Genomic DNA, 26372 nt, shown 5'->3' on the forward strand with positions numbered 1-26372 from the left:
TTCACGTCAGTGCTCTAGAAGGAATTCTAAGAGTATGTAATTCTTCATGTTTTTGAAATATCGAAGAGGTTTTTCGAATGGAGAGGAAAATTTGAAAAAAAAAATTTGCCCGTTCGGCTGCCAAAGATCCAGCCGAGCCTAAGTCTTTGGTGTGAGTGATCCTAGGTTTGATTCTCGATGAAGACCTGAAATTTCAATGTTGACCCAGAATTGTGAGAACATTTGTTGAGTTGTTTGAAACTAAGAAATAGTGAACTCCTGATAGGAAAGTCACATGGCAGTGATGAACGCCCAATGGAAAGCCAGTTGGTGGTCTTTATTGCCAAGAGTTATTGCATGACAGTTTAGTTCCACATGTAAACACTTTATGTATTTATTGCATTAATTTTTTTTTTTTTTTCTTTTCTTTTTTTTTCTCTCCTCACCAGGTGCATCGTCAAGCATTGTATGCACTCACAGCCAAAATCGTTCCAGACTTTCAAAGACCTTGTCCGAGGTATTAGCAGACAAGGGTGCTTTGGGTTACTTCATCCAGTACCTCGAAGCATGCGACTCCATTGCATACATCAAGTTTTGGTTAGACGTCGAAAGCTACAGGGCTGCAGCATGCGCTAGAGTAAGGACCGACACGCTGGAAAATGGTTCGTGGCACGTTGTATCGAGGGATGTACTGGAAGGTACACAGAGGCTTAGGACTAGCAAGAGTTCAGTGTCTGCGAGCATTGAAGACGTGTCCGTGGGCACCGACTGCGATTCTTCTATCGATCTTGAAAGTGTCTTCGAATCACCTTACTTGGCAGGCGGAGAAGGGCCTAGTCATGTGGACTGCAAGAGACTCCCTCAAGATGTACATTCCCTCAGTGGGGACATGTCGAGAGGCGATGGTGCGGGTAGCGAAGGTGCCAAATACGACTCTTGCAATGACGCAAAGGATAAAATTACTGTGATAGACGACAATAGTGATGCAGATTTGCCAAAGAAGCAGCCCTGTGTTTCGGTACGTGCCGGTAGTGTAAATAGGATGGACTCCGATGCGAATTGCAAAGAATCTCCGGGACATGGTGCGTTGTGTCTGAAGGAGAAGTCTCCTACGAGAGCTGACAAACTTGTTCGAGACATTGTGAATGATGCTGTGAGAATTTACAAGAAGTACATTGCCCACGATGCTCCGTATTCCATTCATGTTAGTGATGATATGAGAAACAGGATAGTGCGAACCATTTGTAATGAGACTGGTGTCGTGGACCCTGAATGCTTTACAGAAGCTCAGAACATGGCATTTGACAAGATGGAGAAGCAGTAAGTAGAAAATCTTTTATAAGGTACATATTTTTGCCACTAAAACAGACACATTGAAGATCAAAGAAAATCCCATGTCACCTAAGGTATGGGGGTTGGTCATGAGACTGGCAACCTAGCACTATTAAGATTGTAATTGGGGAAAAACAGGGTGGCTACTCACCGGGAATTCGTTGAGTTCTGGGAATTATGCGTGAATTATTGGCTCCGGGAATTATGCATGAATTCTGCTTGAATTTTACCTCGTAGACGTGAAAATTTGCAATTCTTAGAATCCCAATTCCATTTAATTTATACATATTTATTAATACCATGAGGCAAGATTTTCCCAGTTTATCCTTTATTTTTATCGAGGAAGGAAAAGAGAAAGCTGAGTGGAAAATAAATCAGAATTCTCTCACTCCATTTGCTTTGTTAGTGTCTTTTCCAGAACAATCTATCTGACAGATGGAAGATATTGCAAGATAAAATTTCTTGAAGTTGATTAGTTAAATGTGAGTTTGAAATTCTTATACAATTAACAATTTTCGTAGATTACTATATCAAGTAACATTTGTGACTTGTGTTTGTAAATATATTTCTAGTCTGAGTATGGAAAATGTAATCTCCACACCTTGAATGAAATATATATACCGTTCAATTGAATTGAATTATAATTTTTGGATATAATGGAATCCTACATACCCCGTATATTGTTAATATATTTGTGTGTATATGTGTGGGTGGTGACAGGCGGTAGTGTGTGAGCTTGCAATGGAGAAAACACATGCTCGTACCATTGAATTTTTTAAAAGTTTGCCTTGAAAACCATAATTATACTTGAAATTTATCGTGGTCCTAGAGTGGCCACTCTGAAAAGGCATCATGAGGAAATGCGCAAGACACGTTCGTGGATGACATGCTGGTCTGTAACAAAGTGGATTACAAAAATACACATTATCAGTTAGATAATATAAAGGTGATTAAGAAAGTAAGTTCCATTAGCCAATTAAGAAAACACAAAATGCAATGGAACAAAACACTTTATTGTACACTGAAGTACTGGCCTTGGACTATGTTTCAACATAATTGTCATCCCTGTTGAGACAATTCTCATAACAAGACAGCATATTTTGTATCCCCATATCGAAGGGCTATGCTGCCTATCTTTATAACAGTGGTAACAGCTTGTTTGACCGCATCGTTATCTTCGAAGCTTTTTCCAGCAAGGAAGGCTTTCAGGTGCAAAAAGAGATGAAAATGAAACGGGCGAGTCTGTAGTCATTGCATTGCAGCTGCCATATGGGGACGAGCAGTTCCTCATCATGCACATTGTTCCGTCCTTCGTTAAACAGTCGCACCTATGTACGTACCATTGAGGCACTCATCATCTCTTCACCATACTTCACAAATTTGACTGTGAATTTCAGCTGCTAACACATTCCGTGCATTCAAAACCTGTATGACTGAACGTACTTCACACATGGTGGTTGTTTCGATTTTCTTGAACATTATCGGAACCCACTAAGAAGCGTCTGCACTTCTGTCTTATCTAACACTGACGTCTCTGCCTTGCCAATGGGTCCAAGTATTCGGGCGCATGCACACTCTTGCGATTGTATTGCAGCATTTACATAAATTGCAAACGGAACTTACTTTCTGGACATGCTTTGTATAGTATAATCCGGCACCTATCCAGGAAGCTCATGTGGCTGACCTCCCTCCCTCCCCAAAATCTGCCACTTTGAACCCCCCCCCCCCCCTTTGAAATGAAATTCTGTGCAAGTAGAGCATATTATTCTTTAAATAAGAAATCTAAACATTCAATTCACAATCCTTTACTCCCCCACTTTCTATGCCTTTAGATGGGGCATACTGATTACGGATGAGCCCCCAACATAAAATTCTGGCTACAGGCCCGAGTATAACTAATAGTCATTGTCTTCGAGGAAAAGACATGCAAGAAGCGATATATTCTCAAAGATTGGAAATAAAAGGTAAACTATTATGGTTCTCAGTGTCAAGTGTCAGTTGCCTTAACCACAACACTTCCCTCATGTGACTGACCTAGGTTGAGAAGTAGCACCCAAAACTCCATGATGAAATTTATATCTGTGTAGTAATATTTCTGTGGAGAAGTTGTATGTAATATAAATGTCTCCTTTTCTATACTATGTTATTTGAGTGCAAAATCCAATTATAATGTTTTGTTTGTTAGTTATTGATTTTTGAACTTATATGTGAATTTTTTGTGCATTATGTATATATTTTTTGTCATCTTGTAATTTTGCTAAATTTGTTTTTTGTTTTTTGTAGGTATTTCAACAATTTTTTGAGGAGCGATTATCACTGCAAACATCAGATAGATGTCCTAACAAGTGGGAATGTTTTATTGACTGATATTTTGTACAATGAGACTGCACTTTTTTATTTCATGGAGGTATATAAACCATTCTGTACTTGTTTCTTTAATTTGGCCTTTTTTAACATCATATTTATCACAAATAAGAATGACGAGCTTTTTTCTAATAGTTTGGAAGCTCTTTTTTTAAAATTTTGATGTTATCATTTATTATATTTTTGTGCATGTTTTGTAGTTTATGTAATATGAATGTTAAATCATTACTTTTCCTATGTACCATCACATGCCCTAAAAAGAGAAACTTAGGTAGTGGTAAAAAAATATTGCAAGAAAAAGGTCCAGTTAACGTGCACATTTAAATAGACAAAAGTACTTTCACTCTGTAGTTTTTTTTGTTTCTTTTTTAATAGTGATTGGAATCTTCTTTCTGGTACCAGTAACAACATTCTTTGGATCCAATGTAAAATTACAGGGGCCTCCCCGATGGTGCAGTGGTAGCGTTATTGCCTTGTAATCAAGGGTTCACATGTTCGATTACCGGTGGAGGCACATAGTGGTTCGGATCCCACTTTAACTGTAGGTCCAGTCCCGATTAGCCTTACTGTGCACAAAGTGTACTTAAAACACCAAATCAAACCAAATCCCACCAATGCTTAAGAGAGTCCTGGTAGCCCAGTCGTTAGGACGTCTTGACTACGAGAGAGACCCGGGTTCGATCCCAAACAGGAGAGAACTGGGAGTTTTCCACCTGTTCAAACGGCTGCAGCACCCACCGAGCATTGTATAAAGTAGATACCTGGACGAAACTCTGTGATCAAGACAGTGTGGTGCCGTAACTTTACACCCCCTATATGTCTTCATGGCATGGTGCAACCCACAGGGGAGCACCGTCCTTTACTTTTTTACAATTAAAAGTTGTTCAAAATATTGATTAATATTAATGTTCCAGTCCATTTATATCCATCAATTGAAGGGTCAGAGGGGAAAAAACATGTAAGTCAATGCTCATCAAACTCCGGGAAATGAAATTTTATTTGCAAGATGTTACTAGACATGTAAATGAAAAGAACACAAACCATATGCTTTGATGAATGGAAGTGTCAAATGTATGAAAGGAAAGAGCATGTTGTAAAGTCGAGCACAGCATCAACATGAAAGGAAATGACACCACTACCTCGCTTACAACAGCAATTTGACTTGTGGTTTTTTATCCCCTGTCCCTTCAATTTACCAAGAGTTTGGATTTAAAACATGCAAGAGTTACATGAGAATTAAAATAAATGTTACGTAATCACAAAATCTAATATTTCACACACCACTTTGAATTTTGCATAATTTCTCGAATAATTAAACTCCATGAAAGTGTCGGGGCCTCCTCCATGGCTTGGTGCTAATGTCGTCTCCTTGTAAGTAATAGGTCACAGGTTCGATACCCATTGGGGGCACATTGCACCACTTTACGCTGTACGTCCAGTCCTGATTAGCCTATCTGTACATGAAATGGACAACAATTCAATTCATCAATTCGATCCATGAAAGTGTTCCGCGACATTTTAGACCCCGGAAAAGTATCGGCTGCTATCGGTAAACAAATTCCAACAGATACCACTAGTATCGTCTGATACTGATGTCCTAATATTTAGACGTTTACATCATCGAACCAGCATACTTTTACATTTATAGAAATAATTTTTGTGAAATGTCTATGATTGCATATGTTTTTCTTGTAGTTCATGGAGCAGGAGGGGAACCATAGTCTTCTGGAGTTCTGGCTTGCGTCTGTAAACTTCCAAGAGCATTTACTTGACAAGAAAGGAGGCTACAATCCTATGGAGGCTCAAAATGATGCCATCGTCTTGTATGAAAAGTAAGTACAGCATTTTTATGCTTAACGAACAGGGAACACAAAATGTGATTTGGATGTATACTTCCTTTGCAGACAAAATTACCTTTGTAGCAACTTTGACAAGTTTGTTCTGAAAACAATGTACGATTCTGTAACCTCTCAGCCTAGAAATAGAAAGAAAATTTTTAAAGGTAAATTGTTTTTATCTTACTGTTTGGCACACACAGGAGATGTAACTAACTAACTCTCTAGCCTTCTTAAACCTGAAGGTTTATGACTGCAGAAACAAGCCTTCCATCTGTCCCTATCCTCGGCAAAATCAATCCAATCTTTTACATCCTTACCAATTTGCTTTAGGGCCATCTCAACGTTATCTCCATCTTCATCTTGGCCTTCCTACAGATCTCTTACCATCAGGTTTCCCAACAAGAATCCTGTAAACTCTTCTTTACTCTCCCATTCATGCCACATGGCCTGCCCATTGAAGTCTTCTTCATTTAATTATTCTAATAATATCTGGACATTAATACAAATAATGCAGTTCTAAATTATGTAACCTTCTCCACTCACCTGTCACCTCATTCCTTTTAGGTCCAAATATTTTTATGAGGATTTTATTTTCAAATACTCTTAATTCATGTTCCTCTTTTAATGTAACACTACAGGCAAAATTACACAGGAGATGTACTATGTAAAATTTCAGTGAAAATTGCAAGGCTCGACCAGGACTCGAACCTGGGTTTATGGTATACCATGGCATTGCTCTACCAACTGAGCTACTGAGCCAGTCCTGATTTTTCACTGTCGCTGTTTTACCTCTGTGAAATTCTCTGTCAATGCTACCACAAGAATATCTTTTGCCTACAGCTGTAAAACGCTAGATTCGAAACAGTGTTAACAGATCCCATTGCAGGAGAACTGACAAGAGGCAACATAACAGGGGAAGTGAAAAATCAGATGAAATCAGGACTGGCTCCGTAGCTTCGTTGATATAGCAATTGCATGCTATGACTGAGACCTGGCCCAGCTTGCATTTGCTGGTCTTCTTTTTCTTCTCTGTTTGTTTTTGCTGTCAGGATGAGGCTCCTCTATCATTCTTGTAAATTTTTTACGCAATTTTTCAGATTTGTGATAATGTTTTCTTTTTCTCTGTACCAAATATCCCCACACCTTCCTCCCACTGTATACGAAGTCAACATCTGCCATCTTCAGGCCTGGAATTCTGTGCATCTATTTTTTTTTTTTTTCTGTAACAGATCTCTTCTAATATTTGTGTTTCTGATCCTGTCTCTTGTCTTTCCTATTGCTTGTTGTAGGAAAGTCTGTAATCTATTATTCTGTTGTAGTAGCATCATCAAACTATTCCATAGAGTAAAATGGTAATTTTATTGCATAATTGTTAGATTTTATGCATTTTTTTAGGGATGGGACCTATTAATCGGTACTGTTATCGGTATCGGCCGATATAGGCATATTGGTTTATCGGTAAAATTACCGATTATTTTACCGATCTGATATATCGATAAATATCGGATAATTTAGTGTCTAAATATGCAATTTCTTTTTCACTGCATTCAACTTGAAGCACACATTTATTAAGGAGCTCAATGAACTTTTCAGGTTCTTCAAGGATCATTTCTTATTTTATATCGGATCGGCAGAATATCGGTTATCGGTATCGGTAAACTTTATATCGTTACTTTATCGGTATCGGCCAAAATTTCATATCGGTCCATCCCTACTTTTTTTTAAAAAAATAAAAAAAGGTGCAGGGCTTTTTTTTTAATTGTGTCGCTATTATCAGCACTTAAAAATAATTTATTACTATGTTTTAGTAAATAGTATTAATAGCATCTTTGGTGTAACATTACAATGCACAGAATACTCGTGTATTATTTAAAAATTGATGGTCCAAATCAACTTGCATCATTTCTTCATTTAGCGAACATTTTTCCCATCTGAAAAGAAAGTTAACATGTAATTGTTATTGATTTGGGCATTTTATTCTAAGTATTACACTTGAGATGTACGGACTTTAAAAAATCATCCTCTTTCCGAAGATTCTGCGCCTCTCCCAATGATTTTGTTATCTAACTCACCATAGCATCGATTAACTGATGCAATATGGCTGATTGTCTCTTTGCTTGATGACAAGCTAAAATTGTACATGGTGAAAACAAATAAATAAGTACAGTGTATTTTTTCCCCCAGATACTTTTCTTTGCAAGCCACTTCTCCATTGGGCTTCAGCGACAAAATTCGCTTTGAGGTGGAGCAGAACATATGCCGAGAGGATGGACCTCTACCAAATTGTTTCGAGAAGCCTGTGCAGATAGTCCTCCACGTGCTGGAAAATGTAAGTTTGCATGTTAATTATATTCAGACCCTTTTTTCTTCCTTTGAAAATGTAATCAGATTTGCACATGTAATTCTGCAGTCTCGCTATAATTAATTTTTAATATCTTTATAGCCAACAGGAAAAAATGGAGAGGCTTGACTTCTATGCCGACCCAGCCAGAGTCGGGAAACAGCAAAGAATGAGGGGAGGACTGCATTCCTTTTAATGTTAGCATTGAAGGGAATTTCATGTGTGTTTTATTGATATTTTCAATTTTTTATTACAGCATTACCTGAAGCCCTTTCTGACCTCTCAGCTGTATTTCAAATATCTCTCTGAACTGATAAACACTATCCAGACCAGTCCGTCTCTACTAGGAAGAAATAGAAAATCAGGTAATTCAACTTAATTGATTGATTTGGTGTTTTAAGTCCACATTATGCACAGTTAGGCTAATCGGGACTGGACCTACAGTTTAAAGTGGGAACCAAACTACTTGTGCCTCCACCGGGTATCGAACCTGGGACCCCTTGATCACAAAGCGACGACGCTACCACTGCGCCATCAGGGAGGTATGTAATTCAACTTAAACCTGCATACCAAATCAGTCTGCCATAGTTTTAATTGGTTATGCTCCTCTGGTTCTCATATGACAAATTAATGGGATAAGTTTTTTGTATAGGTATCAGCAAGAATACATAAAGATATCAGAGAAAAAGGTCGTCGTTGACCATTTTTCAGATAGGTGAATTAATTGATAATTACAGCCCTGGAAATATCGAAGTTCGTCTTTTTTTGTGGCAGGTACTCCCTGTTTTGCTTGATGTACAAATGAAAGGAGTGTTTTGATTAATTTATGTGAGGGTTGAATAATAAGATTTGTGTGTCAAGGATGTCAATGTATTGTCAGATGAATTGATTTGTGTAGGGATGAAGTAATAGTGTAGGTACCAGAGAATAAATTACACATGGCTGGATGGATACATGAACATTTCAATGAAATGGTATGGATTGATGTGTACATATGGGGATGTATGTTTGTCCATATAGATGAGTGTGAATTGATGGAGGACTGGTCTGTATTAGTTATTTGTAGAGGCATACATATTTAGTTTACATTGTAATTTTAATTTTTCATACTAAAGATGATTTTTATGCAGAGTTAGAACAGATCTTTGATAAATTTTCTCAGTATGATATGAAAATTCTGTTAGGTGACTGTAATGCACAGATTGGCAAAGAAGAGACATTTAAACCCACGATTGGTAAAGAAAGTCTTCATGAATTAAGTAATGATAATGGTATAAGATTGATTACTTTTGCAACCTCAAAGAATTTAATTGTGAAAAGTACCACTTTTAAACATAAAGATATCCATAAATATACCTGGTCTTCTCCAGATGGTAAAACTCATAATCAGATAGATCATATTCTCATTGATAAGAGAAGGCATACTAGGATAATTGACGTTCGTACACATAGAGGTGCTGACTGTGCCAGTGACCATTATTTAGTAATTGCTAAATTAAGAGAAAGACTCTCAGTGATAAATCATAAGCAACAAAATCTAAAAGTTCTAAAATTTGATACAGGAAAGTTTGCTGATGAAAGAATTAAGAAAGATTACCAAATTAAACTGTCAAATAGATTTGATGTTTTGCAGGATTTAAATGATGATGAAAATATAAATGAAACGGATGTAAATAAGAATTCGGAGCACATACGTAATGCAATAGAATCAGCAGTTAAAGAAAGTATAGGATACCATAAACCAAGAAAAAGTAAGCCATGGTTTGATAATGAATGTCATAATCTAATAGAAATAAGAAATCAGGCTAGACTTAGGTGGTTAAATAACTCTGATGATACAAATCTAAGCAATTATAATAGAATAAAGCGAGAAGTTAACCGCACGTTTAGAAGTAAAAAAAGAGATTACTTGAAAAGCAAAATTAACGAAATTGAAACAAACAGCAAAAATAAAAATATCAGAGATTTATATAAAGGTGTAAATGAGTTTAGAAAGGGGTGGCAACCTAAAGTAAACTTGATAAAAGATAAAGACGGTGATTTTCTAGCTGACCCAAGCGATATTCTAAATAGATGGAAGAACTACTTTAATGACCTTTTAAATGTCCATGTAGGAGATAAATCATAAGTAAATGAAGTCCACACAGCAGAACCTTTAGTTCCAGAACCTAACTTGACTGAAGTTAAAGATGCTATTAAAAGGCTAAAAAATAACAAAGCACCTGGCATTGATTTAATACCAGCTGAGTTAATTAAATATGGTGGAAATTCATTAATATGTCAAATTCATAAATTAATTTGTTTAATATGGAATAAAGAAGAAATCCCTCAACAGTGGAAAGAATCCATAATTGTTCCTGTGTTTAAAAAAGGTGATAAAATGAACTGCAGTAATTACCGTGGAATTTCTCTACTCTCAACAACATACAAAATATTGTCTAACATTCTTTTAACAAGACTAACCCCATATGCTAATGAAATTATAGGTGATTATCAATGTGGATTTAAACGTAACAGATCAACTACAGATCAAATTTTTCACATCAGACAGACACTTGAAAAAAGTGGGAATATAATCAAAATGTCCATCAGCTATTCATTGATTTCAAAAAAGCATATGATTCGGTGAAAAGAGATAAATTATATAATATATTAGTAGAGTTTGGAATACCTAAGAAGCTTGTTAGTATGATAAAAATATGCACCAGTGATACAGAAAGTAAAATTGGTGTGGGTAATAATATGTCTGACAAATTTACAATTCATGATGGGTTAAAACAAGGAGATGCATTATCTCCATTGCTCTTTAATTTTGCCTTAGAATATGCTGTTAGGAAGGTAAAAGAAACTAAAGAAGGACTAAAATTAAATGGTGTGACTCAGTTGTTAGCATATGCAGATGATGTAGACTTACTGGGGGATGATGTGAATACAATTAAGAATAATGCTAAAATATTTTTCAAAACTGCTAAAGAGATAGGTTTGGAAGTTAACAAAGAGAAAACTAAATATATGCTTACAGGCCGAAACCAAGTGTTAGGTAATAATCAAAATCTAATTATTGATAACAACTTGTTTGAACCAGTTTCCAAATTCAAATACTTAGGAGTAATATTAACAAATGAAAATTATATTAAAGAGGAAATAAAAAGTAGGCTTAATTCAGGAAATGCATGTTACTTCTCTCTTCATAAACTTTTGTCTTCTCGTTTAATATCTAAGAAACTAAAAGTTAAAATATACAAAACGGTAATTTTGCCTGTAGTATTATATGGGTGTGAAACTTGGTCCCTTACATTGAAAGAGGAACATAAATTGAGAATATTTGAAAATAAGATCCTTAGGAAAATCTTTGGACCTAAAAGGGATGAGGAGTCAGGTGAGTGGAGAAGGTTACATAATTTAGAACTACATAATTTGTACTCATGTCCAGATATTATTAGAATAATTAAATCAAGAAGACTTAGGTGGGCAGGCCATGTGGCACGAAAGAGGAGTTTACAGGATTCTTGTTGGGAAACCAGATGGTAAGAGACCTGTAGGAAGGCCAAGACGAAGATGGAGGGACAACCTTGAGATGGACCTAAAGGAAATCGGTAGGGATGGGAAAGAGTATATAGATCTTGCTCAAGATAGGGACAGATGGAAGGCCTGTGTTGCTGCAGCCATGAACCTTCGGGTTTAAGAAGGCTAGAGAGTTAGTTAGTTAGTGTTTCTGAAAGGTGTGAGGTGCATTTTCATATTCCGTTTTGTCGCGAAGTGAACTGCAAAATGTGAAATAGACTCTTAAACACAAAATTTAGAGTTTATTTACCGACGCTACACTTTCCGAGTCAGAATTATCCTGAGAGTTATGCAATTCATGGAAATTAATTCATTCTGCTGCAAATATTGGATAAATAATATTGGACCCCTTTAAAAAGGAATAAACTTAATATTCTGATAACGACATAAATTTGTTTATTTTGTGTAGTAAGTGCAGTTTTTAAATCAAATATAGGATTATGTTCACATTTTTAAAACCAAAATCTCATTTTATATGCTGCTATAACAGCGAAATTTTATTTTATTTACCGCTTTTGAATCCAAAATTGACTCTTATTTTTGTACCGAAATTTTGCTTTTTTATTTACCAAAACTCTCTAGTTATTTGCCATTGTATTCATTACAATGGTTTGTACTGTATTGATTGTTGAAGTGGTCATATCATCATTAATATTAAATATAGTTTAATAATAAATTATTTCCAGGTTCTGACTGCAGCAGTGAACTCAGTGTATCCATTCAAAATACACTCCTTGCGATGGAGGATATGCCTGCTCCACGCAAAATAATTCGCAACGTAGATGACAGAGAGATGAGTATAGACTCCAGGCAGCTGTACGATCCTGACTCTTTGTGGAGGCGAAGACACCAAAGGTAAAATATTATTTATAATTTTGCTCTTACTACCGTGCGTCCATTTTGATCTGCAGCCGAGAGATCGGGAGAAGCGTGGCGGGCAGCGCTGACGGAGGTGCCGACATTTGCGGCCTGTAATGCCCGCATATTTTTATGGACATATGCAGACATTTATATAAATATTGCAAAACTTACACTAACCTGTGTTATAAGAGTTGTTCAAAGTGATGTCCACCTACATTCACACATTCCTGGCATCGTTTGATGAAATTTTGATTCACACGCAAAAGTTCTTCTTCCGTAATTCTTCCTAGTTCTGCCCTTATATTGTCTTTTAGTTTGTCGATGCTATGAGGGTTATTTCGGTAGACTCTATTTTTCAAGGTTCCCCACAAATAATAGTCACATACGGTAAGATCTGGCGAACGTGAAGGCCATAAACCTCTTGAAATTATTCTGTCATCAAACACCTCCCTTATAGCGTCCAAAGAATCAGCGGCGGTATGGGCTGTGGCCGAATCTTGTTGAAAATACCCATATTGTCTCTCATTATCTGATAACAACTGAAAAAACGGCGCGAGTATTTGTGTGCGGTACCTCTCTGAATTTATTGTGTCTTCAAAAAATATAGGCCCTACTATTCTTTTGGCACTTACAGCACACCACACACCAATTTTTGCATCGTGTAACGGAACTTCGTGTATTATTCGGGGATTTTCAGTGCTCCAGTATCTATTGTTCTGTGAACAAACATGACCACGCAAGTGAAACCATGCCTCATCTGAAAAAATTATTAACTGTGGATCAACATTACCATCTACAATATTCTGCAAAACCCAATTACAGAAATTTACTCTACTTACGTTGTCAGGGGGCCGTAATTCTTGCACTATAGAAACTCTGTACGGTTTTAATTTTAGTAGCTTAGTGGCTGTATGTGCTGATGATTTTGACACGCCCATCTCCTGTGAAACACGGCGTAGAGGTTTGTTTGGAGAACGTTCTAACGCTGCACCAATTTCATCAAGTTTTGCTTCGGTTAGAATCCGTCGTTTTTGCTTAGGTGTTTTAAAATTTAACGATCCAGTTTCTCGTAATTTAAGGGCAAGACGTCTAACCGTATCTCTATGTGGAGGTGAAACGCCTGGGAATTTCTGTACAAATTGCTTACACACGTCTCGACACGAGTCTGTTTTCACGTAAGTGTCATACATAAAAATTCTTTGTTCTAACGTGAACCTTGTGGCTGGCATTCCAATCGTCTGACTGACACAACACACATACACACTGCAATAACACAAACAAGTAACGGCAAGTAACCAAGAATAACACTCTTACGCACAGTACGAAATTAACACGCTCTTGGTTTACATCTGCCTGCCACTATATTCACAGCTCTGTAGTCGCGAAGGAACAAAAAACTTGAGCTAGGAGATTTCGGATTGCAAGGAAGCTCACGAACACCATTAGCTTTTAACGGTTCGTCTGCAGCGTAATCTTGATACAGTGTTGCACATTCGAAACCTCCAAACGATCCCCATCGACACAAAACTCTTTCAAGGATATAAACTTAAGCAGGACGTTACTGGTCAAAACTATGATTAAAATGTTTTACAGAGTATTATTTGTGGCTCTTAACATCATTTCTAAAGCGTATTTATTTGTGTATATAAGGGTGGAACTTGGAAGAATTACAGAAGAACTTTTGCATGTTATAACTAGGGGCATGCATATTTCGTTTTTGACGAAAAAACGAAATTTGAAAAAACACACTGTAGTGTTAATTTTTCATGTTTTTGAAAGGTGTGAGATGCATTTTGTGACCATGTTTTGTCACGAAATAATGCGAAATGAACTGCAAAAAGCGAAATTAACTCTTAAACACGAAATTTAGGGTTTATTCACCGACGTGGCACCTTCTGAGGTCTGAATTATCCTGAGAGTTATGCAATTCCCGGAAAATTGATTAATTCTGCTGTTAATATTGGAGAAACAAAAATTGACTGCTTTACACAGAAATAAACTTAATACTCGGATAGCTACATAAATGGGCTATTAGAAGTGAAATGTTAATTCTGTGGAATAAGTGTAGTTTTTAAATCAAATTCAGGATTATATTCACAATTTTAAAACCAAAATGTCATTTTATGTAGCATTTTTTATGTGATTATTCACCGCTATAACACCGATATTTTATTTTATTTACCGCTTTTGAACCCGAAATTGACTCACTTTTTATACCGAAATTTTGCTTTTTTATTTACCAAAAATATGTGCCTCTAGTTATAACACAGGTTAGTGCTCGTTTTGCAAGATGTCCACAAAAATAAGCGGGCATTACAGGCCTCAAATGTCGGCATCTCCGTCAGCGCCGCCCGCCACGTTTCTCCCGATCTCTCGGCTGCAGATCGAAATGGACGCACTGTATGTTGAAGATTGTTGATATGTTTAATTATTTCTGTGACGATAAAAAACTCCTTACGCCACATGCCAGCAAAGACATTTTAGTCCACAACACAAAACATAAACAGCATGATAAAAAAACAAAAAATATATATCGAAGCTTTTGTCTACATCTCGGAAGCATCATCCTTGTCCTGTATTATGCATTGAATTTTCATGCATTTCAAGTTTCCACATCCTGGTCCACTGTAAAAAATGTAAAATACAGGTTCGACCGTACTATTATAAGAGGTCACATGCGTTGAATGTACTTATTTTTTTCTTCATTGTACTTTTCGATGGCCAGTATTAAATTGTATTAATTTATTCTTTTTCAGTGGACTCAGTTTTGGAAAAATTAATGAACTAGGAAGGTTTGAAACAGAAGTTGAACCAGAACCAGATAGGAAAGGAGGTGAGTTATATATTTACTCAGACATTCGTGGAATAGTAACGCAAAGTGAGGTGCACAATTCATAAATGTATAGTTATTCAAGCTTAAAGCTGCCTTCGATGCCCACCAGATATGTCTAAGAGAGCTTTCAGTGAAGTGAAGTGAACCCTCAGTAATCAATGCAACCTTTTGAACCTGAGAGACATGACATGCTGCACATGCTTCTTGTATCTTGCATGTTGCTCAAATTGTGTCATTTTCTTCATACCATGCATCAAGTTATCTTGGTCTATTCTTCGAGCATGCATGGTGAATGCTTGCTTATAGACTGAAGGGGCTCATTTAACTTGTCATTTGTCACTTCAGTGCGAACCCATGTTGTCACATGTTTCTGGTGTGGAATCTCCGTAAGGCTAAGAAGAAGGTAGATGTATTATTCCAAGCATGTATTATTACATGCAAATAGTGGCTTTCATGCAAGCAAAATAGCTATTTCTTTGAAATTTAGGGTGCAAGATGCAGTTTAATACACTGTAATTGACTGAAGTAACTTCAACTTATATTATAAAGAAATAGTCTGCCTACATTAGAGTACATTTAGTTTTGTACTTTTCATTTTTCTATGTAGCGCATTCCTTACTCTCTCTCTCTCTTTTTTAATACTGTACAAATGATTGAAATTATAACTAATAATTCAACAGTGATTGCATAATTATGGCAATATCTTCAATTCTTGTATTTCCTGTCTTGCCACATGGGAGACCCAGGTTTGATCCCCAGGGTGGGTGATCAAAGGTCAGATTTTATCGACATTTTCCCTGCATAAAGTGGCTCTGGGGCTCACCCAACCTCAAATCAATGGGTACCTGGAGGGTAAAGGTGGTTGGAGCATGGTGCTGGTCACTTCACCTCCAAAGTAGCCAAGATCCTACTCCCGCATCCCCTAAATGTGCCTTCATGGCACAGTGCTATATGCTTTTTGATTCCTTCTTTCTATAACCCCCGTGCATCATTCCCTCACAGATTGCTTAATTTTCACCCCCTTTATGTTGCTTCCTTCCTTCCCTTTCCCCTTCCCCCATCCCTCATTTCATTTAGTCACACCTGACTTCGTTCCTTTTCTCCATGATTGGTTTCTTCCTTACTACTCTTGTATTTAAAGTAAACTCTGTGGCGCAAGAGCCCTTGAAGGGCCAGGCCCTGCCAGAGTGGCTTTTCATTGGGTGATACATGGTCAGCGCATCGGATTCCATCTCCACTGTTTTTCTGTCTTTCGTGACTAGAGCCCTCTACTTCTTGAAGTAGCTTCCCAATTGTCCTCACGGTGCTGGGTCGATGTTGAAATTTTGGGGACACCCACCAGGAATCGAACCTGGGACCACATGCACCAAAGACGAGAGTGCTAACGACTTGGCTATGCGGGAGCACACTCTTGTATTTGCTTAGATTTAATTGTCTTAATATTGGACTTGTAGCTTTCCTGGTGATGTAATTCAAACAAGTGTTCTCACGTTACCATCCAGGTTAAGTTGGCCTTTACTGCCAATGTCTTGAGCATATACATTCCTCTCATCATCAGGGAATGTTTTAATATTACATAGGTAAGTTAGTAAGTAGATCATAATCATTTATTAAAAAAATACTCAGATACTAACTTGAAAACTGTTTTTTATTTTACAACATAATATCCACCAACATTGATACAGTCATTCCATTGCAAAAAGTATTTGGGCTGCTGTCCCAGCCACAGTCGCACATCACGTTCAACATCATCATCATCCACGAAATGTTTGCTGCCACCACACTTTTCGGATATTCAAACGATCATGAGAACACCCTATTGCAGTTGCTATGCTGTCTATCGTCACTCGCCTATCAGCTCGAATAATTCCTCCACCCGTACCATACCCACATGCAGTAGCTCCCCATGCGTGTGTCTGCTATCTAGCAACTGCTAATTGAATATCATCAAGCTCTATTGCGCTGGCACCTAATTACACCTTTAGAAACTACTTACTACTATTTTCAGCTATCGCACCTCAGTTTGTGACTTATTTACTGTCTTCCCCACATACTTACTCACTAACCGTATTCATGTTTACAGGAATTTTAGTAATTTCTTTTTATCTTTTTTTACTTTCTAGCATCTCGAATATCAAGAGTTGTAAGGAAACTTGTCAACATGGAAGAAGACAAGGTAAGTTGTATGGATATATCTGACATGTGCTCAAAGAGTTTGAATGATAAAATACTAAATTGTTCATAATTCAGTAAAGATAAAGAATTTCTCCTTACTTGCATGTAAGATTCTAACTCACATTAGGTTTTCGTGTAATATTATATGTTGGGCTGTGCTGATACCATCCTGAGCTGCTGATGCCGATGCTTGAGAATTGTAACAATTAAATGTTGTTAAAAATATTGATTAATATTAGTGAGTATGCTATTAAGCATCATTTTACCAGAGTATAGCTTTAAAATATTTAAAAAATTACATCAGAATATAAAAATACATCTTATGTAATCACAAAATTCAGTTCTTTCATGCAATATTGGTACAAAATCAATGTAAATTTCTAATTTTACATATCTTCCAGGAGAATTAGGCTCCATGAATGTTTTAAAGACATGTTTGCAGGCTCTGAAAACAATCAGAATGCCGAAAAGGATATGCCACTATTGGTAACTAGATCCCACCAATACTTTCCGATACTGATACGTTGGCATTGGTATTCGCTCAGCGCTAGTTATATACCTTAGATAGAGGAAGTAATACATGTTACTTTTACATGCATGTTGTTTGTAATTTGCTGACAATATACAAAAACATTATAAAAATTTGGAATATCATATTAAACAGGTATGTGCAGTGCTCGAAAAATCTTCTTCAGAGCTAGGTGCCAGCTCTGAATATCAGGTGCCAGGATAGCAATTGTGCATACTACAGTGTTTCAAAAATCGCGCAACCCAAACTTTAAAAATATATATCTTGAAATCCGCAAGAGTTTTCTGCATTATAAAGCCTCATCCATTGAGATATTTTTCAATGCTAAAAAATTATCAGTTTACGCCACACAGAAAATTAGATAAATTAATAACTGGCGGAAGGCAGTGTTAAATTTTTTCCAGAAATGCATTTTTGAGTGAGAAAAATATGTAAGAAATTATCAAAGGGTCATAATTAGATGTCTGATGCCATGTCAATCTGTCATTTGTGACCAATATTGATCATGTGCAGCATTTGATTAATTTTTGACGCGATTTTATGGGTTGAATGAAAAAGTGCCATTTATGGGGCATATCCTCCATAAATGGCAACACTAGCAGGTCAAAATTTTGTCAACGGACGCACGCAACATGACCTTAAATATTGACAACTAAACAATCTTCAAAATTTCATACATATTACAGCAAAAGATCACAGTCGCCGGGCTGATAATTTTAGTCACCCTCGCGACCGGGATATTTCGAGCCCTGGGTATGTGGATACCTTAGCACTTTGTGTTTGTGTTAATAGCTTACCTCGTGTAAAGTACCATAGCATGAATGAAAATCATGTTACTAGTTAGCTGAAATCAATTAAACTACAGCAAGAATTCTGCAGTAATCTAAACTTAAATCTCCTCTTGCAGGCAAAGGAAGAAATGGCATGGCAAATAGCAGAAATGATTGTGAAGGACATTACAAGCATGACGATGAAGGATGAATACGATGAAGAATCCTGATGCTATGCTGCAGGACGGCAGTTGTTGACTTTCTGTGATTACTTTGAAGGCAGGGCCTTCGCACCGACAAAGGAAGTGCTTCCACTCTTTATTTTGCAAGTATGACTTGGTGACAAATGTTTACATTACATCATGTACAGCGTAATGACTAGTTGGTTAGAATTTCCATTCCGTATTACAGGTTGTTTAGTAGCCGTTAGCATTTTACATGCAAACTGCTGCTGTATTACAGATTGTTATCTATGATCTAGGATTTTTCCTGTCTAGTTTCTGTCTAGGTAATAGATACCTGTGGAACTGTTAACAGTACAACTGCACTGAATTCCTGATAGCGTAATTCAAGAGTAACATATTGAAAGCGCTAGAGGTAGATGTAATGATATAATGCATTTTATAATTCCTAATATTGCCCTGTTTGGACTGAAATAGTTCTGTGTATGTATGTACAAGAATTTTGTTAGTTATGGTTTCCGTACTTGGATTTTTCTGCATACATTTTGGCTGAAACACTTTTTTCACTATGCTTTTTCCATACCCTTCCAACACCCATTCCTCCCAAGTCTTCTCTGATGACTCCTTAAAATTTTCCACCAAGTTCCTATTTCTAATCAATTTAATATTAAATTTACCTTTACAAGCTCATAAAATTGATATTGACTGTGATTAGATTGGATATGTATGCACCCCTTCGTAGGTCATAATGTACTCTCATAATTTCCTCAGCCACCACAAGTTTGGGTAAAACAGATCAGTAAGTACGAGGGTTGTTCAGAAATATCTAAAACCTGATTTGTAGGGGCATGCATATTTCGTTTTTTGACGAAAAAACGAAATTTGAAAAAACACATTGTAGTGTTAATTTTTCATGTTTTTGAAAGGTGTGAGATGCATTTTGTGACCATGTTCTGTCACGAAATAATGCGAAATGAACTGCAAAAAGCGAAATTAACTCTTAAACACGAAATTTAGGGTTTATTCACCGACGCGGCACCTTCTGAGGTCTGAATTATCCTGAGAGTTATGCAATTCCCGGAAAATTGAAAAATTCTGCTGTTAATATTGGAGAAACAAAAATTTACTCCTTTACACAGAAATAAACTTAATACTCAGATAACTACATAAATGGGCTATTAGAAGTGAAATGTTAATTCTGTGGAATAAGTGTAGTTTTTAAATCAAATTTAGGATTATATTCACAATTTTAAAACCAAAATGTCTTTTTATATACCACTTTTCATCCAATTTTTCACCACTATAATATGCTATTAATACAAACACTGATATTTTATTTTATTTACCGCTTTCGAACCCGAAATTGACTCAGTGTTTATACCAAAATTTTGCTTTTTTATTTACTAAAAATATGTGCCTCTACTGATTTGTATAAAATTATAGGGCAGTCTTACAGTATTTGACCTAAAAGTACTTCCCATCCTGCAGACCAAGTCCAACATGTCCCCCAGGGTGGGGAAACATTTTGGCGTTGTTCTCTCTTGATAACCTTGAGCTCCAGCTTTGGTTTTTCCTTTTATGACCTCTATCATATCAATGTCTTGCCTCTTTTTTTTAACAGAAGGAAGCATCAGGGTGCAAGGTCAAGTGAATAGGGAGATTGCTCAAACACGTCTTCACAGCATGGGCATTGTTGTGGCACAACTCTTAAGTGCCAGACTGCCACTCATCTGGATTTCTTCTGACTGAATCCAATAAGTAATTCAAAGTACACTTGTAATATTCTTTGTTGACTGTCTGACCTGTCAGAACAGCAGTCAATGATTTGACCAAATCAAGAGCATTGATTCGAGAAATGTTCCTGTCACTGCATGTGGTTGGTGGGCAGCCTATGAGTTGTTTCCACACTCTTAACATCCATTCTAAAGGGAACTGTGCCACTCAAACTTCATCTCCAAAGGCCTGTGGTATAGTGGAACCACAAGCAAAAAAAAACAGCGCAGACCCGCGACTCCGTGCACCGTACTCCTACATGGAGGGGAGGGGCAGAGTGGAGCATGCTTTCTTATGGCCTGAACTGAACGGAGGAAGGGAAAGGTGCGTGGAGACTTTTTGTTGAAGGTTCTTTTCCTTGTGGTTGCTCTATATCAGTATAGATTTTCCAAGTTTGAGAACACTGATCCCTTTAGTAGGCCCAATAGAAAATACGAGGGGAAATCACACACATGTAACCGTCCAATGTTGTCACTTCTTCTGACAGTTGCCAGTTAGTAAGCATCATTTCACTTCCCTGTAATAAATGTAGTCAGGGATGTTTCTGAACAGCCCTCATATATAGGTGACTATAAATACCTTTACAACTCCCTGAAGACAGATTCTGGAGTGAAAAGAACCCTGAAACTGGCCTTACAAAATGAAAATCTGAGACTTTAAAGGAATTAATGGAGTATAACCTGATTGGCCATAGTAGTTTGATACATCCTATCAAATGATTTCTAAGTGTGTAACTCCTACTCCCTTTTCCACCATTGTTATGCAAACGTTTAAAAACTACTTAGATCTGTTTAACAATCATGTAATCAGAATGAAAATTAGTTATTTACAAGAGCTATAATGCAGTTAATGTGGGAGTACAAATTGAGAGTCCATGGCAAGGAAAAATTAATGCTAAATTAGAATGGATCTATGCAAGAATTATAGTTATGCTGAGTAGTATTTGGGTAAAAGTCATAATTCTTCATTAGCCATGCAATTATTTATGTTGAGAAGCAGTCTACTGTCATATCAGTCGCTATAAAACCTGCAGATTGTCTGTGTGTAGCCACATTCATAGTAGGATTAATAAAAATAACAAACTACGATTAAGATCAGTTACAAGTACAGTTCCATTCAGTTTAAATTCATAGATTTAGTTGTATTAGACACTTTACTTGTGTTGTGCAATTTTGTCAGTCAGTTGATTTCAAAGAGCCACTGCCTTCAATATTGACAGGCTGGCCAATATTTATCTAGAATGTATGTAAATTGTTCTGTTGTAAATGAGGTGGCCAAATCAGGATAAAACAGCATTCACATATTTTTAACTTTGATGTTTATTTGTTATCTGAATATTCACATTGTCTAGATTGTTGATACAAATAGATACTAGATAATCTGAAATTTAGATATCCACCACCTGGATTTCTTGAATAGTTTTAAGTATCGCTCTGTGGATTGTGGTTGTATTTTGTGATGGCCAATGGTGCAGAAATTATTCTGCGAGGAGACATTCCAGAATTTAAATGTAGATTCTGTGTAAATTTTGTACACAAACTTGAAAAGAAAAATAGATGCTCTGAGATGACATTATAAATAACTGTAAAGAAACATTCGCAGCAGTTGTTCCATGTTTGATTACAAAACCAGTTGATCTTTGTAGCTAATCAGTGGTGATTTATTCATTCTAGTTTTTGGACTTTTAACCACTGTTATTTTTTAAAAGAGATTTACTTACGTTTCGGAGGCTGAATCTGCCTCCGTCTTCAGGGTAGCGTGTAGTCTGATAGATCATATAAATGGTTGCCTTGGAGGATTATTCGGACACTATCCCTCCACACACACAAGATCTCACGCATAGTCTCTATAGACTCTTCATATACATTGCACACCAACCCCGCTTTATGTCAGCATGCAATCCAGGGCGGTCCAGTCCCCGGGGATCAAGGTGGAAACCTAATGGTGCCACACGAAGTCGTGATCGTGACCTTGACGTGGTCACATCTGACGAAGTGGAGCCTGGGCCACTGATAATCCTACCTGGCAACTTTATGTATATAGAGGTCCTTGTGACCGACAGATGCGATGGAGCCTAGGCCACCAAGAATAATCCTCCAATGCAACCATTTATATGATCTAACAGACTACATGATACCCTGAAGACGGAGGCAGATTCAGCCTCCGAAACGTAGGTAAATCTCTTTTAAAAAATAACAGTGGTTAAAAGTCCAAAAACTAGAATGAAAACCAGTTGAAACTGTATTCTTGACCCTCTCACTAGAGTGCTGCAGGAAGAGGATTTCTCTCAAGCTCCAAATAGTTCAAAAGGACAACGCTAAATAGTGTACGGAATTGAGAGCTTCTTCGCTGGAACAAGCAAAACGGACAGTATATACTCAAAACACAGTAGTACACTTATAACCGTCATAATTTGTCCATTCAAATATGGATCGTGAAGTGAAAAATGCAGTGAAATTGAAAATTAGTGAATATCATCTTCAAGTTAAAATGCAATTGAGTCTGTCTTGCCAATACAGTGATATATGAAAATAGATGATTGTGGGCTGAAACTACCAAGGTGCATATTTTTCACGTATGTGTATAATTATTGTCACATTAAAATGATATTCCATTGTATACACTCGAGTATAGCATGCTCAAGGGTGGGAGACTCAAACGAGTAGGAGCGAGCAAAAGTGGTCGTATGCAGTACTCTATCCCCCCCTCCCCCCCCCCCCACACATTCAGTTCAGTTCAACACTCACTGAGATTGTCTTGTGCGGTTGTTCAGGCTGTCAAGCCTGCAGCAAACAACACATTTAATATTTTGTGTCAAACATATGACTTCCATAATAATTATTGTGGTCATTGTGCTTTTTTTTTTTTTTTGGGCGATCCTTAACCCTGAAGTGGAGTTTCAGAGTTGTAAAATAAGAGTTCCCTTGTTTGGAGTGCAAGACAAAAATCAGACTTTACAAATGATTTTGGCAGAAGTTATCTCAAAAGAATGACTGATTTGGACATGTTCTAACCATCATGGGGTGTCAAGGGTTACAAAGGGCATTCACATATGAATAAAAATTTAACTAGAATGCATTTATTAGCATTGTAGTGAAAACATTCAACATACAACTTCATTCACCTTGTTGCCCCACATATCCAACCATGCACAATTTCTGACCCCAAAACCTTTTTATTGGTCCAAACAAATGATAGTCCACAGAAACCAAGTCAGGACTGTATGGAGGATGGTGTCCAAGCATGTTAAGTGGTGGACTTTTGATCTTGCTACCAGTTCGCAGATTCGAGTCGTGACATAGTTATAGGTGTTCTTTTTGAGAATCTTTTCATCAGTTTCATCTGATCACTCACCTGATCATCGTGATTAGCCATAATGGCAGAAAAGTGATGCCTAAATAACAACAAATTAGCCACAATGCCCCACTTCAATTTCTTAGAGCTGCAGTGTGGGAACTCGCGTTGACATGAAGAAAAAAATGGACTTGTCAACTAAACAACTTTGTCTGGGACAGTCATTTATATCTGACCTGTGCTTTAAATCTGGTAAAAAAAAAACATTTTTATTTGCTCAAAATTTATTATATCTTGTGCAACACTACACAGTGTCTTTGCATGACAGCCTGTCTTTCCATCCATCATTTCCTGCATTAGTAGGAACCACATTGTCATTCATATCAGAATCCCCATAATATTTTAGTGAAATATTAGACAGGTGTAAGTACATAAGGTGCAGATGGTGTTAGCAGACATACGTGTATGTTGCTTCCCAGACAGTGTGGTTGCCTGGTCTGTTCTTTGGAGCAAGGAAATTTTTCTCATTCTTTTACAGACGGACTAATAGCCATGACACTTTTGGACTTGAAGGGACTGGGGGCATTCTAAAGCATGTTGGCAGACACACAGATTTTAACATTTGAATTCATACACCAGAATAAGGTACTTGCCTATTTGTGAAACTGTTGAGAATTCCAAAAAAGTTTCATGGATAAAGATGATTTTTAATTTGCTACCACATTTTTATCATGCCCTGAAATGTAAGTCAGTACTTGAAATTTAAAAAAATTGTAACTAACATTTTGCATTCTTATCACTTTTTTAAACAATGAAATGAAGCATTTATAATTTTTTCAAGAAATTTCTGAAGAAATCTATCAAGCAAAAACACTTTTTGACATATCCACAATTTTTTTTTTTCAAGAACCAATTCACACAAGTTATATTTATGATTCCATTTTTTAACAAATCAAGTTTTAAAGGTGGAATGTTTTGAAATGAATGGCCAATATGGTGATAGGCAAATTATGCACAGTTTTTTTCAGTATTTTTTCTTCTGCATCCTGTGTTTTTTTTTAAGGAATGAAATTTTGTTGATGCTGTAACATCAATTCTTCAAACTCATAATAACTGAAAACAGTGTAACATGAACAACATGAAGGACAATACGCTTTCTGGTATCTTTACCGTTGACTGTACACCACAAGGGATTTTGCTTTTCATGGCAATGGTAAAAATTATGGCCGAGCCGACACCGATACTTGAAAATTGCAATAATTAAAATTTGTTCAAAATATTGATAATATTTGTGTGTAAATATTCTTCTCCAATTATGTGCATCAATTTACAAATAAGTTTGCTTTATAATGTCCCAGAATTAAATCAGAATATTAAAATAGGTGTTATATAATCACAAAATACTGTTTTTCGTGCAAAATTGTTGCAAAATAATAAAGTTCAAATGTTGCATAATTTCCAGGATAATTAGATTCAGCAAAAGTGTCGTGCAGCATTTTTGCAGACTCCGTGAAAGACCAATATTTATGGAAAGTATCAGTATCTGCTCAATCCTAGTAAAAAATGCTGAATTGTCTGGAAATGTGATAAATTTTTGTAGCAAGGTAAAAAAAATGCACCTCTACGAGCAGATAATGAGCTATTTTAGTGTCCGCTCTTGTGTAAGCAAGTTGTAGGATGGTGAATTTTACGTTCCTTCCTCCCTCATCAAATACAGAAAAGTCTGTGCTATTCATTGTACTGCTTGAAGCGTAAGGCCTTTGAAATTTACAAAGCAGATCGGAAATGAAAAGTATGTTCTGTACCTGATTCCATAGTCACAAATGATCAGAGCAATACATAGGTGCTACCAAATTCTACGACGAACAATATGGTTCGACTGTATTCGTTCTGAAGTGGTGTTTTCTTTATGCATGTTTAGCTCTTCTGTTCAATAATCAAAAAATAAAATTACATATTCCTTTTTTTTTAATATATATTTATTTAAAGTTTGTATATAAGATAACTTTAATATATTTCCATGAGGTACTGTTGTAGAATATAAAAGAGTATATTTGGCATGTTATTCTGTCTAGTCATAAAACAGGTCATCAAAACTGAAAGAAATATATATATATATATACTGCCAAGCATAATTTCATAGTTGAAGCTTTTATTCTAATAAGTTTCGTATTTCCTTTTATTGCGTAAGGTAACTGCTTTGGTTTACTATATGTACAGTATTATAAAATCTTTTCTTTATGTTATGTATCATGTTATTTTCTTACAAAGTTACTTTTTCTGTTTACCCCATTGCATTTAGATATTGCATATTGTTGTATGTTCGCACATAATAATAATTATTTTATTATTTATTCTAGCAGAGGTGAGAATAAAATTACATACCCTCTCCCCAATTTGTTGTTGGTGAAACTAGATGAATTTTGTTTATTGTTTTTTGACTGGTGTAACAAACTGCTGTAAATGCACGGCTGTTGGGTGCATTTAAAGTGTACTGGATCTTGTGTATCCATTAGAATGAATCAAAACATTGAAGT

The 26372-nt window shown here is 36.5% G+C and overlaps 1 protein-coding gene across 2 annotated transcripts in view; it reads left to right on the top strand.

Annotated features, from left to right (window-relative positions):
• The window catches only part of pkaap (A-kinase anchoring protein pkaap), a 29800-nt gene extending 6567 nt beyond the window's left edge, over window positions 1-23233 (top strand). The window contains exons 3-12 of one of the 2 annotated variants that reach the window (XR_014441915.1): window positions 429-1299; window positions 3595-3718; window positions 5371-5507; window positions 7698-7842; window positions 8111-8219; window positions 12105-12273; window positions 15036-15112; window positions 17236-17288; window positions 18724-18915; window positions 22805-23233. Coding sequence is in view for 1 of the 2 variants with exons in the window: in XM_083125591.1 (XP_082981717.1) it covers window positions 429-1299; window positions 3595-3718; window positions 5371-5507; window positions 7698-7842; window positions 8111-8219; window positions 12105-12273; window positions 15036-15112; window positions 17236-17288; window positions 18724-18816 (1778 nt within the window). In the remaining variant the exon portion in view is untranslated. Of the gene's footprint in view, window positions 1-428; window positions 1300-3594; window positions 3719-5370; window positions 5508-7697; window positions 7843-8110; window positions 8220-12104; window positions 12274-15035; window positions 15113-17235; window positions 17289-18723; window positions 19630-22804 lie in introns of those variants that run through there. The other variant, XM_083125591.1, reaches the window with a different exon arrangement.
• Window positions 23234-26372: the final 3139 nt, after the last annotated feature.

Source organism: Lepisma saccharinum, chromosome 7 (assembly GCF_977018435.1).
Source record: "Lepisma saccharinum chromosome 7, izLepSacc3.1, whole genome shotgun sequence".
NCBI lineage: Eukaryota > Metazoa > Arthropoda > Insecta > Zygentoma > Lepismatidae > Lepisma > Lepisma saccharinum.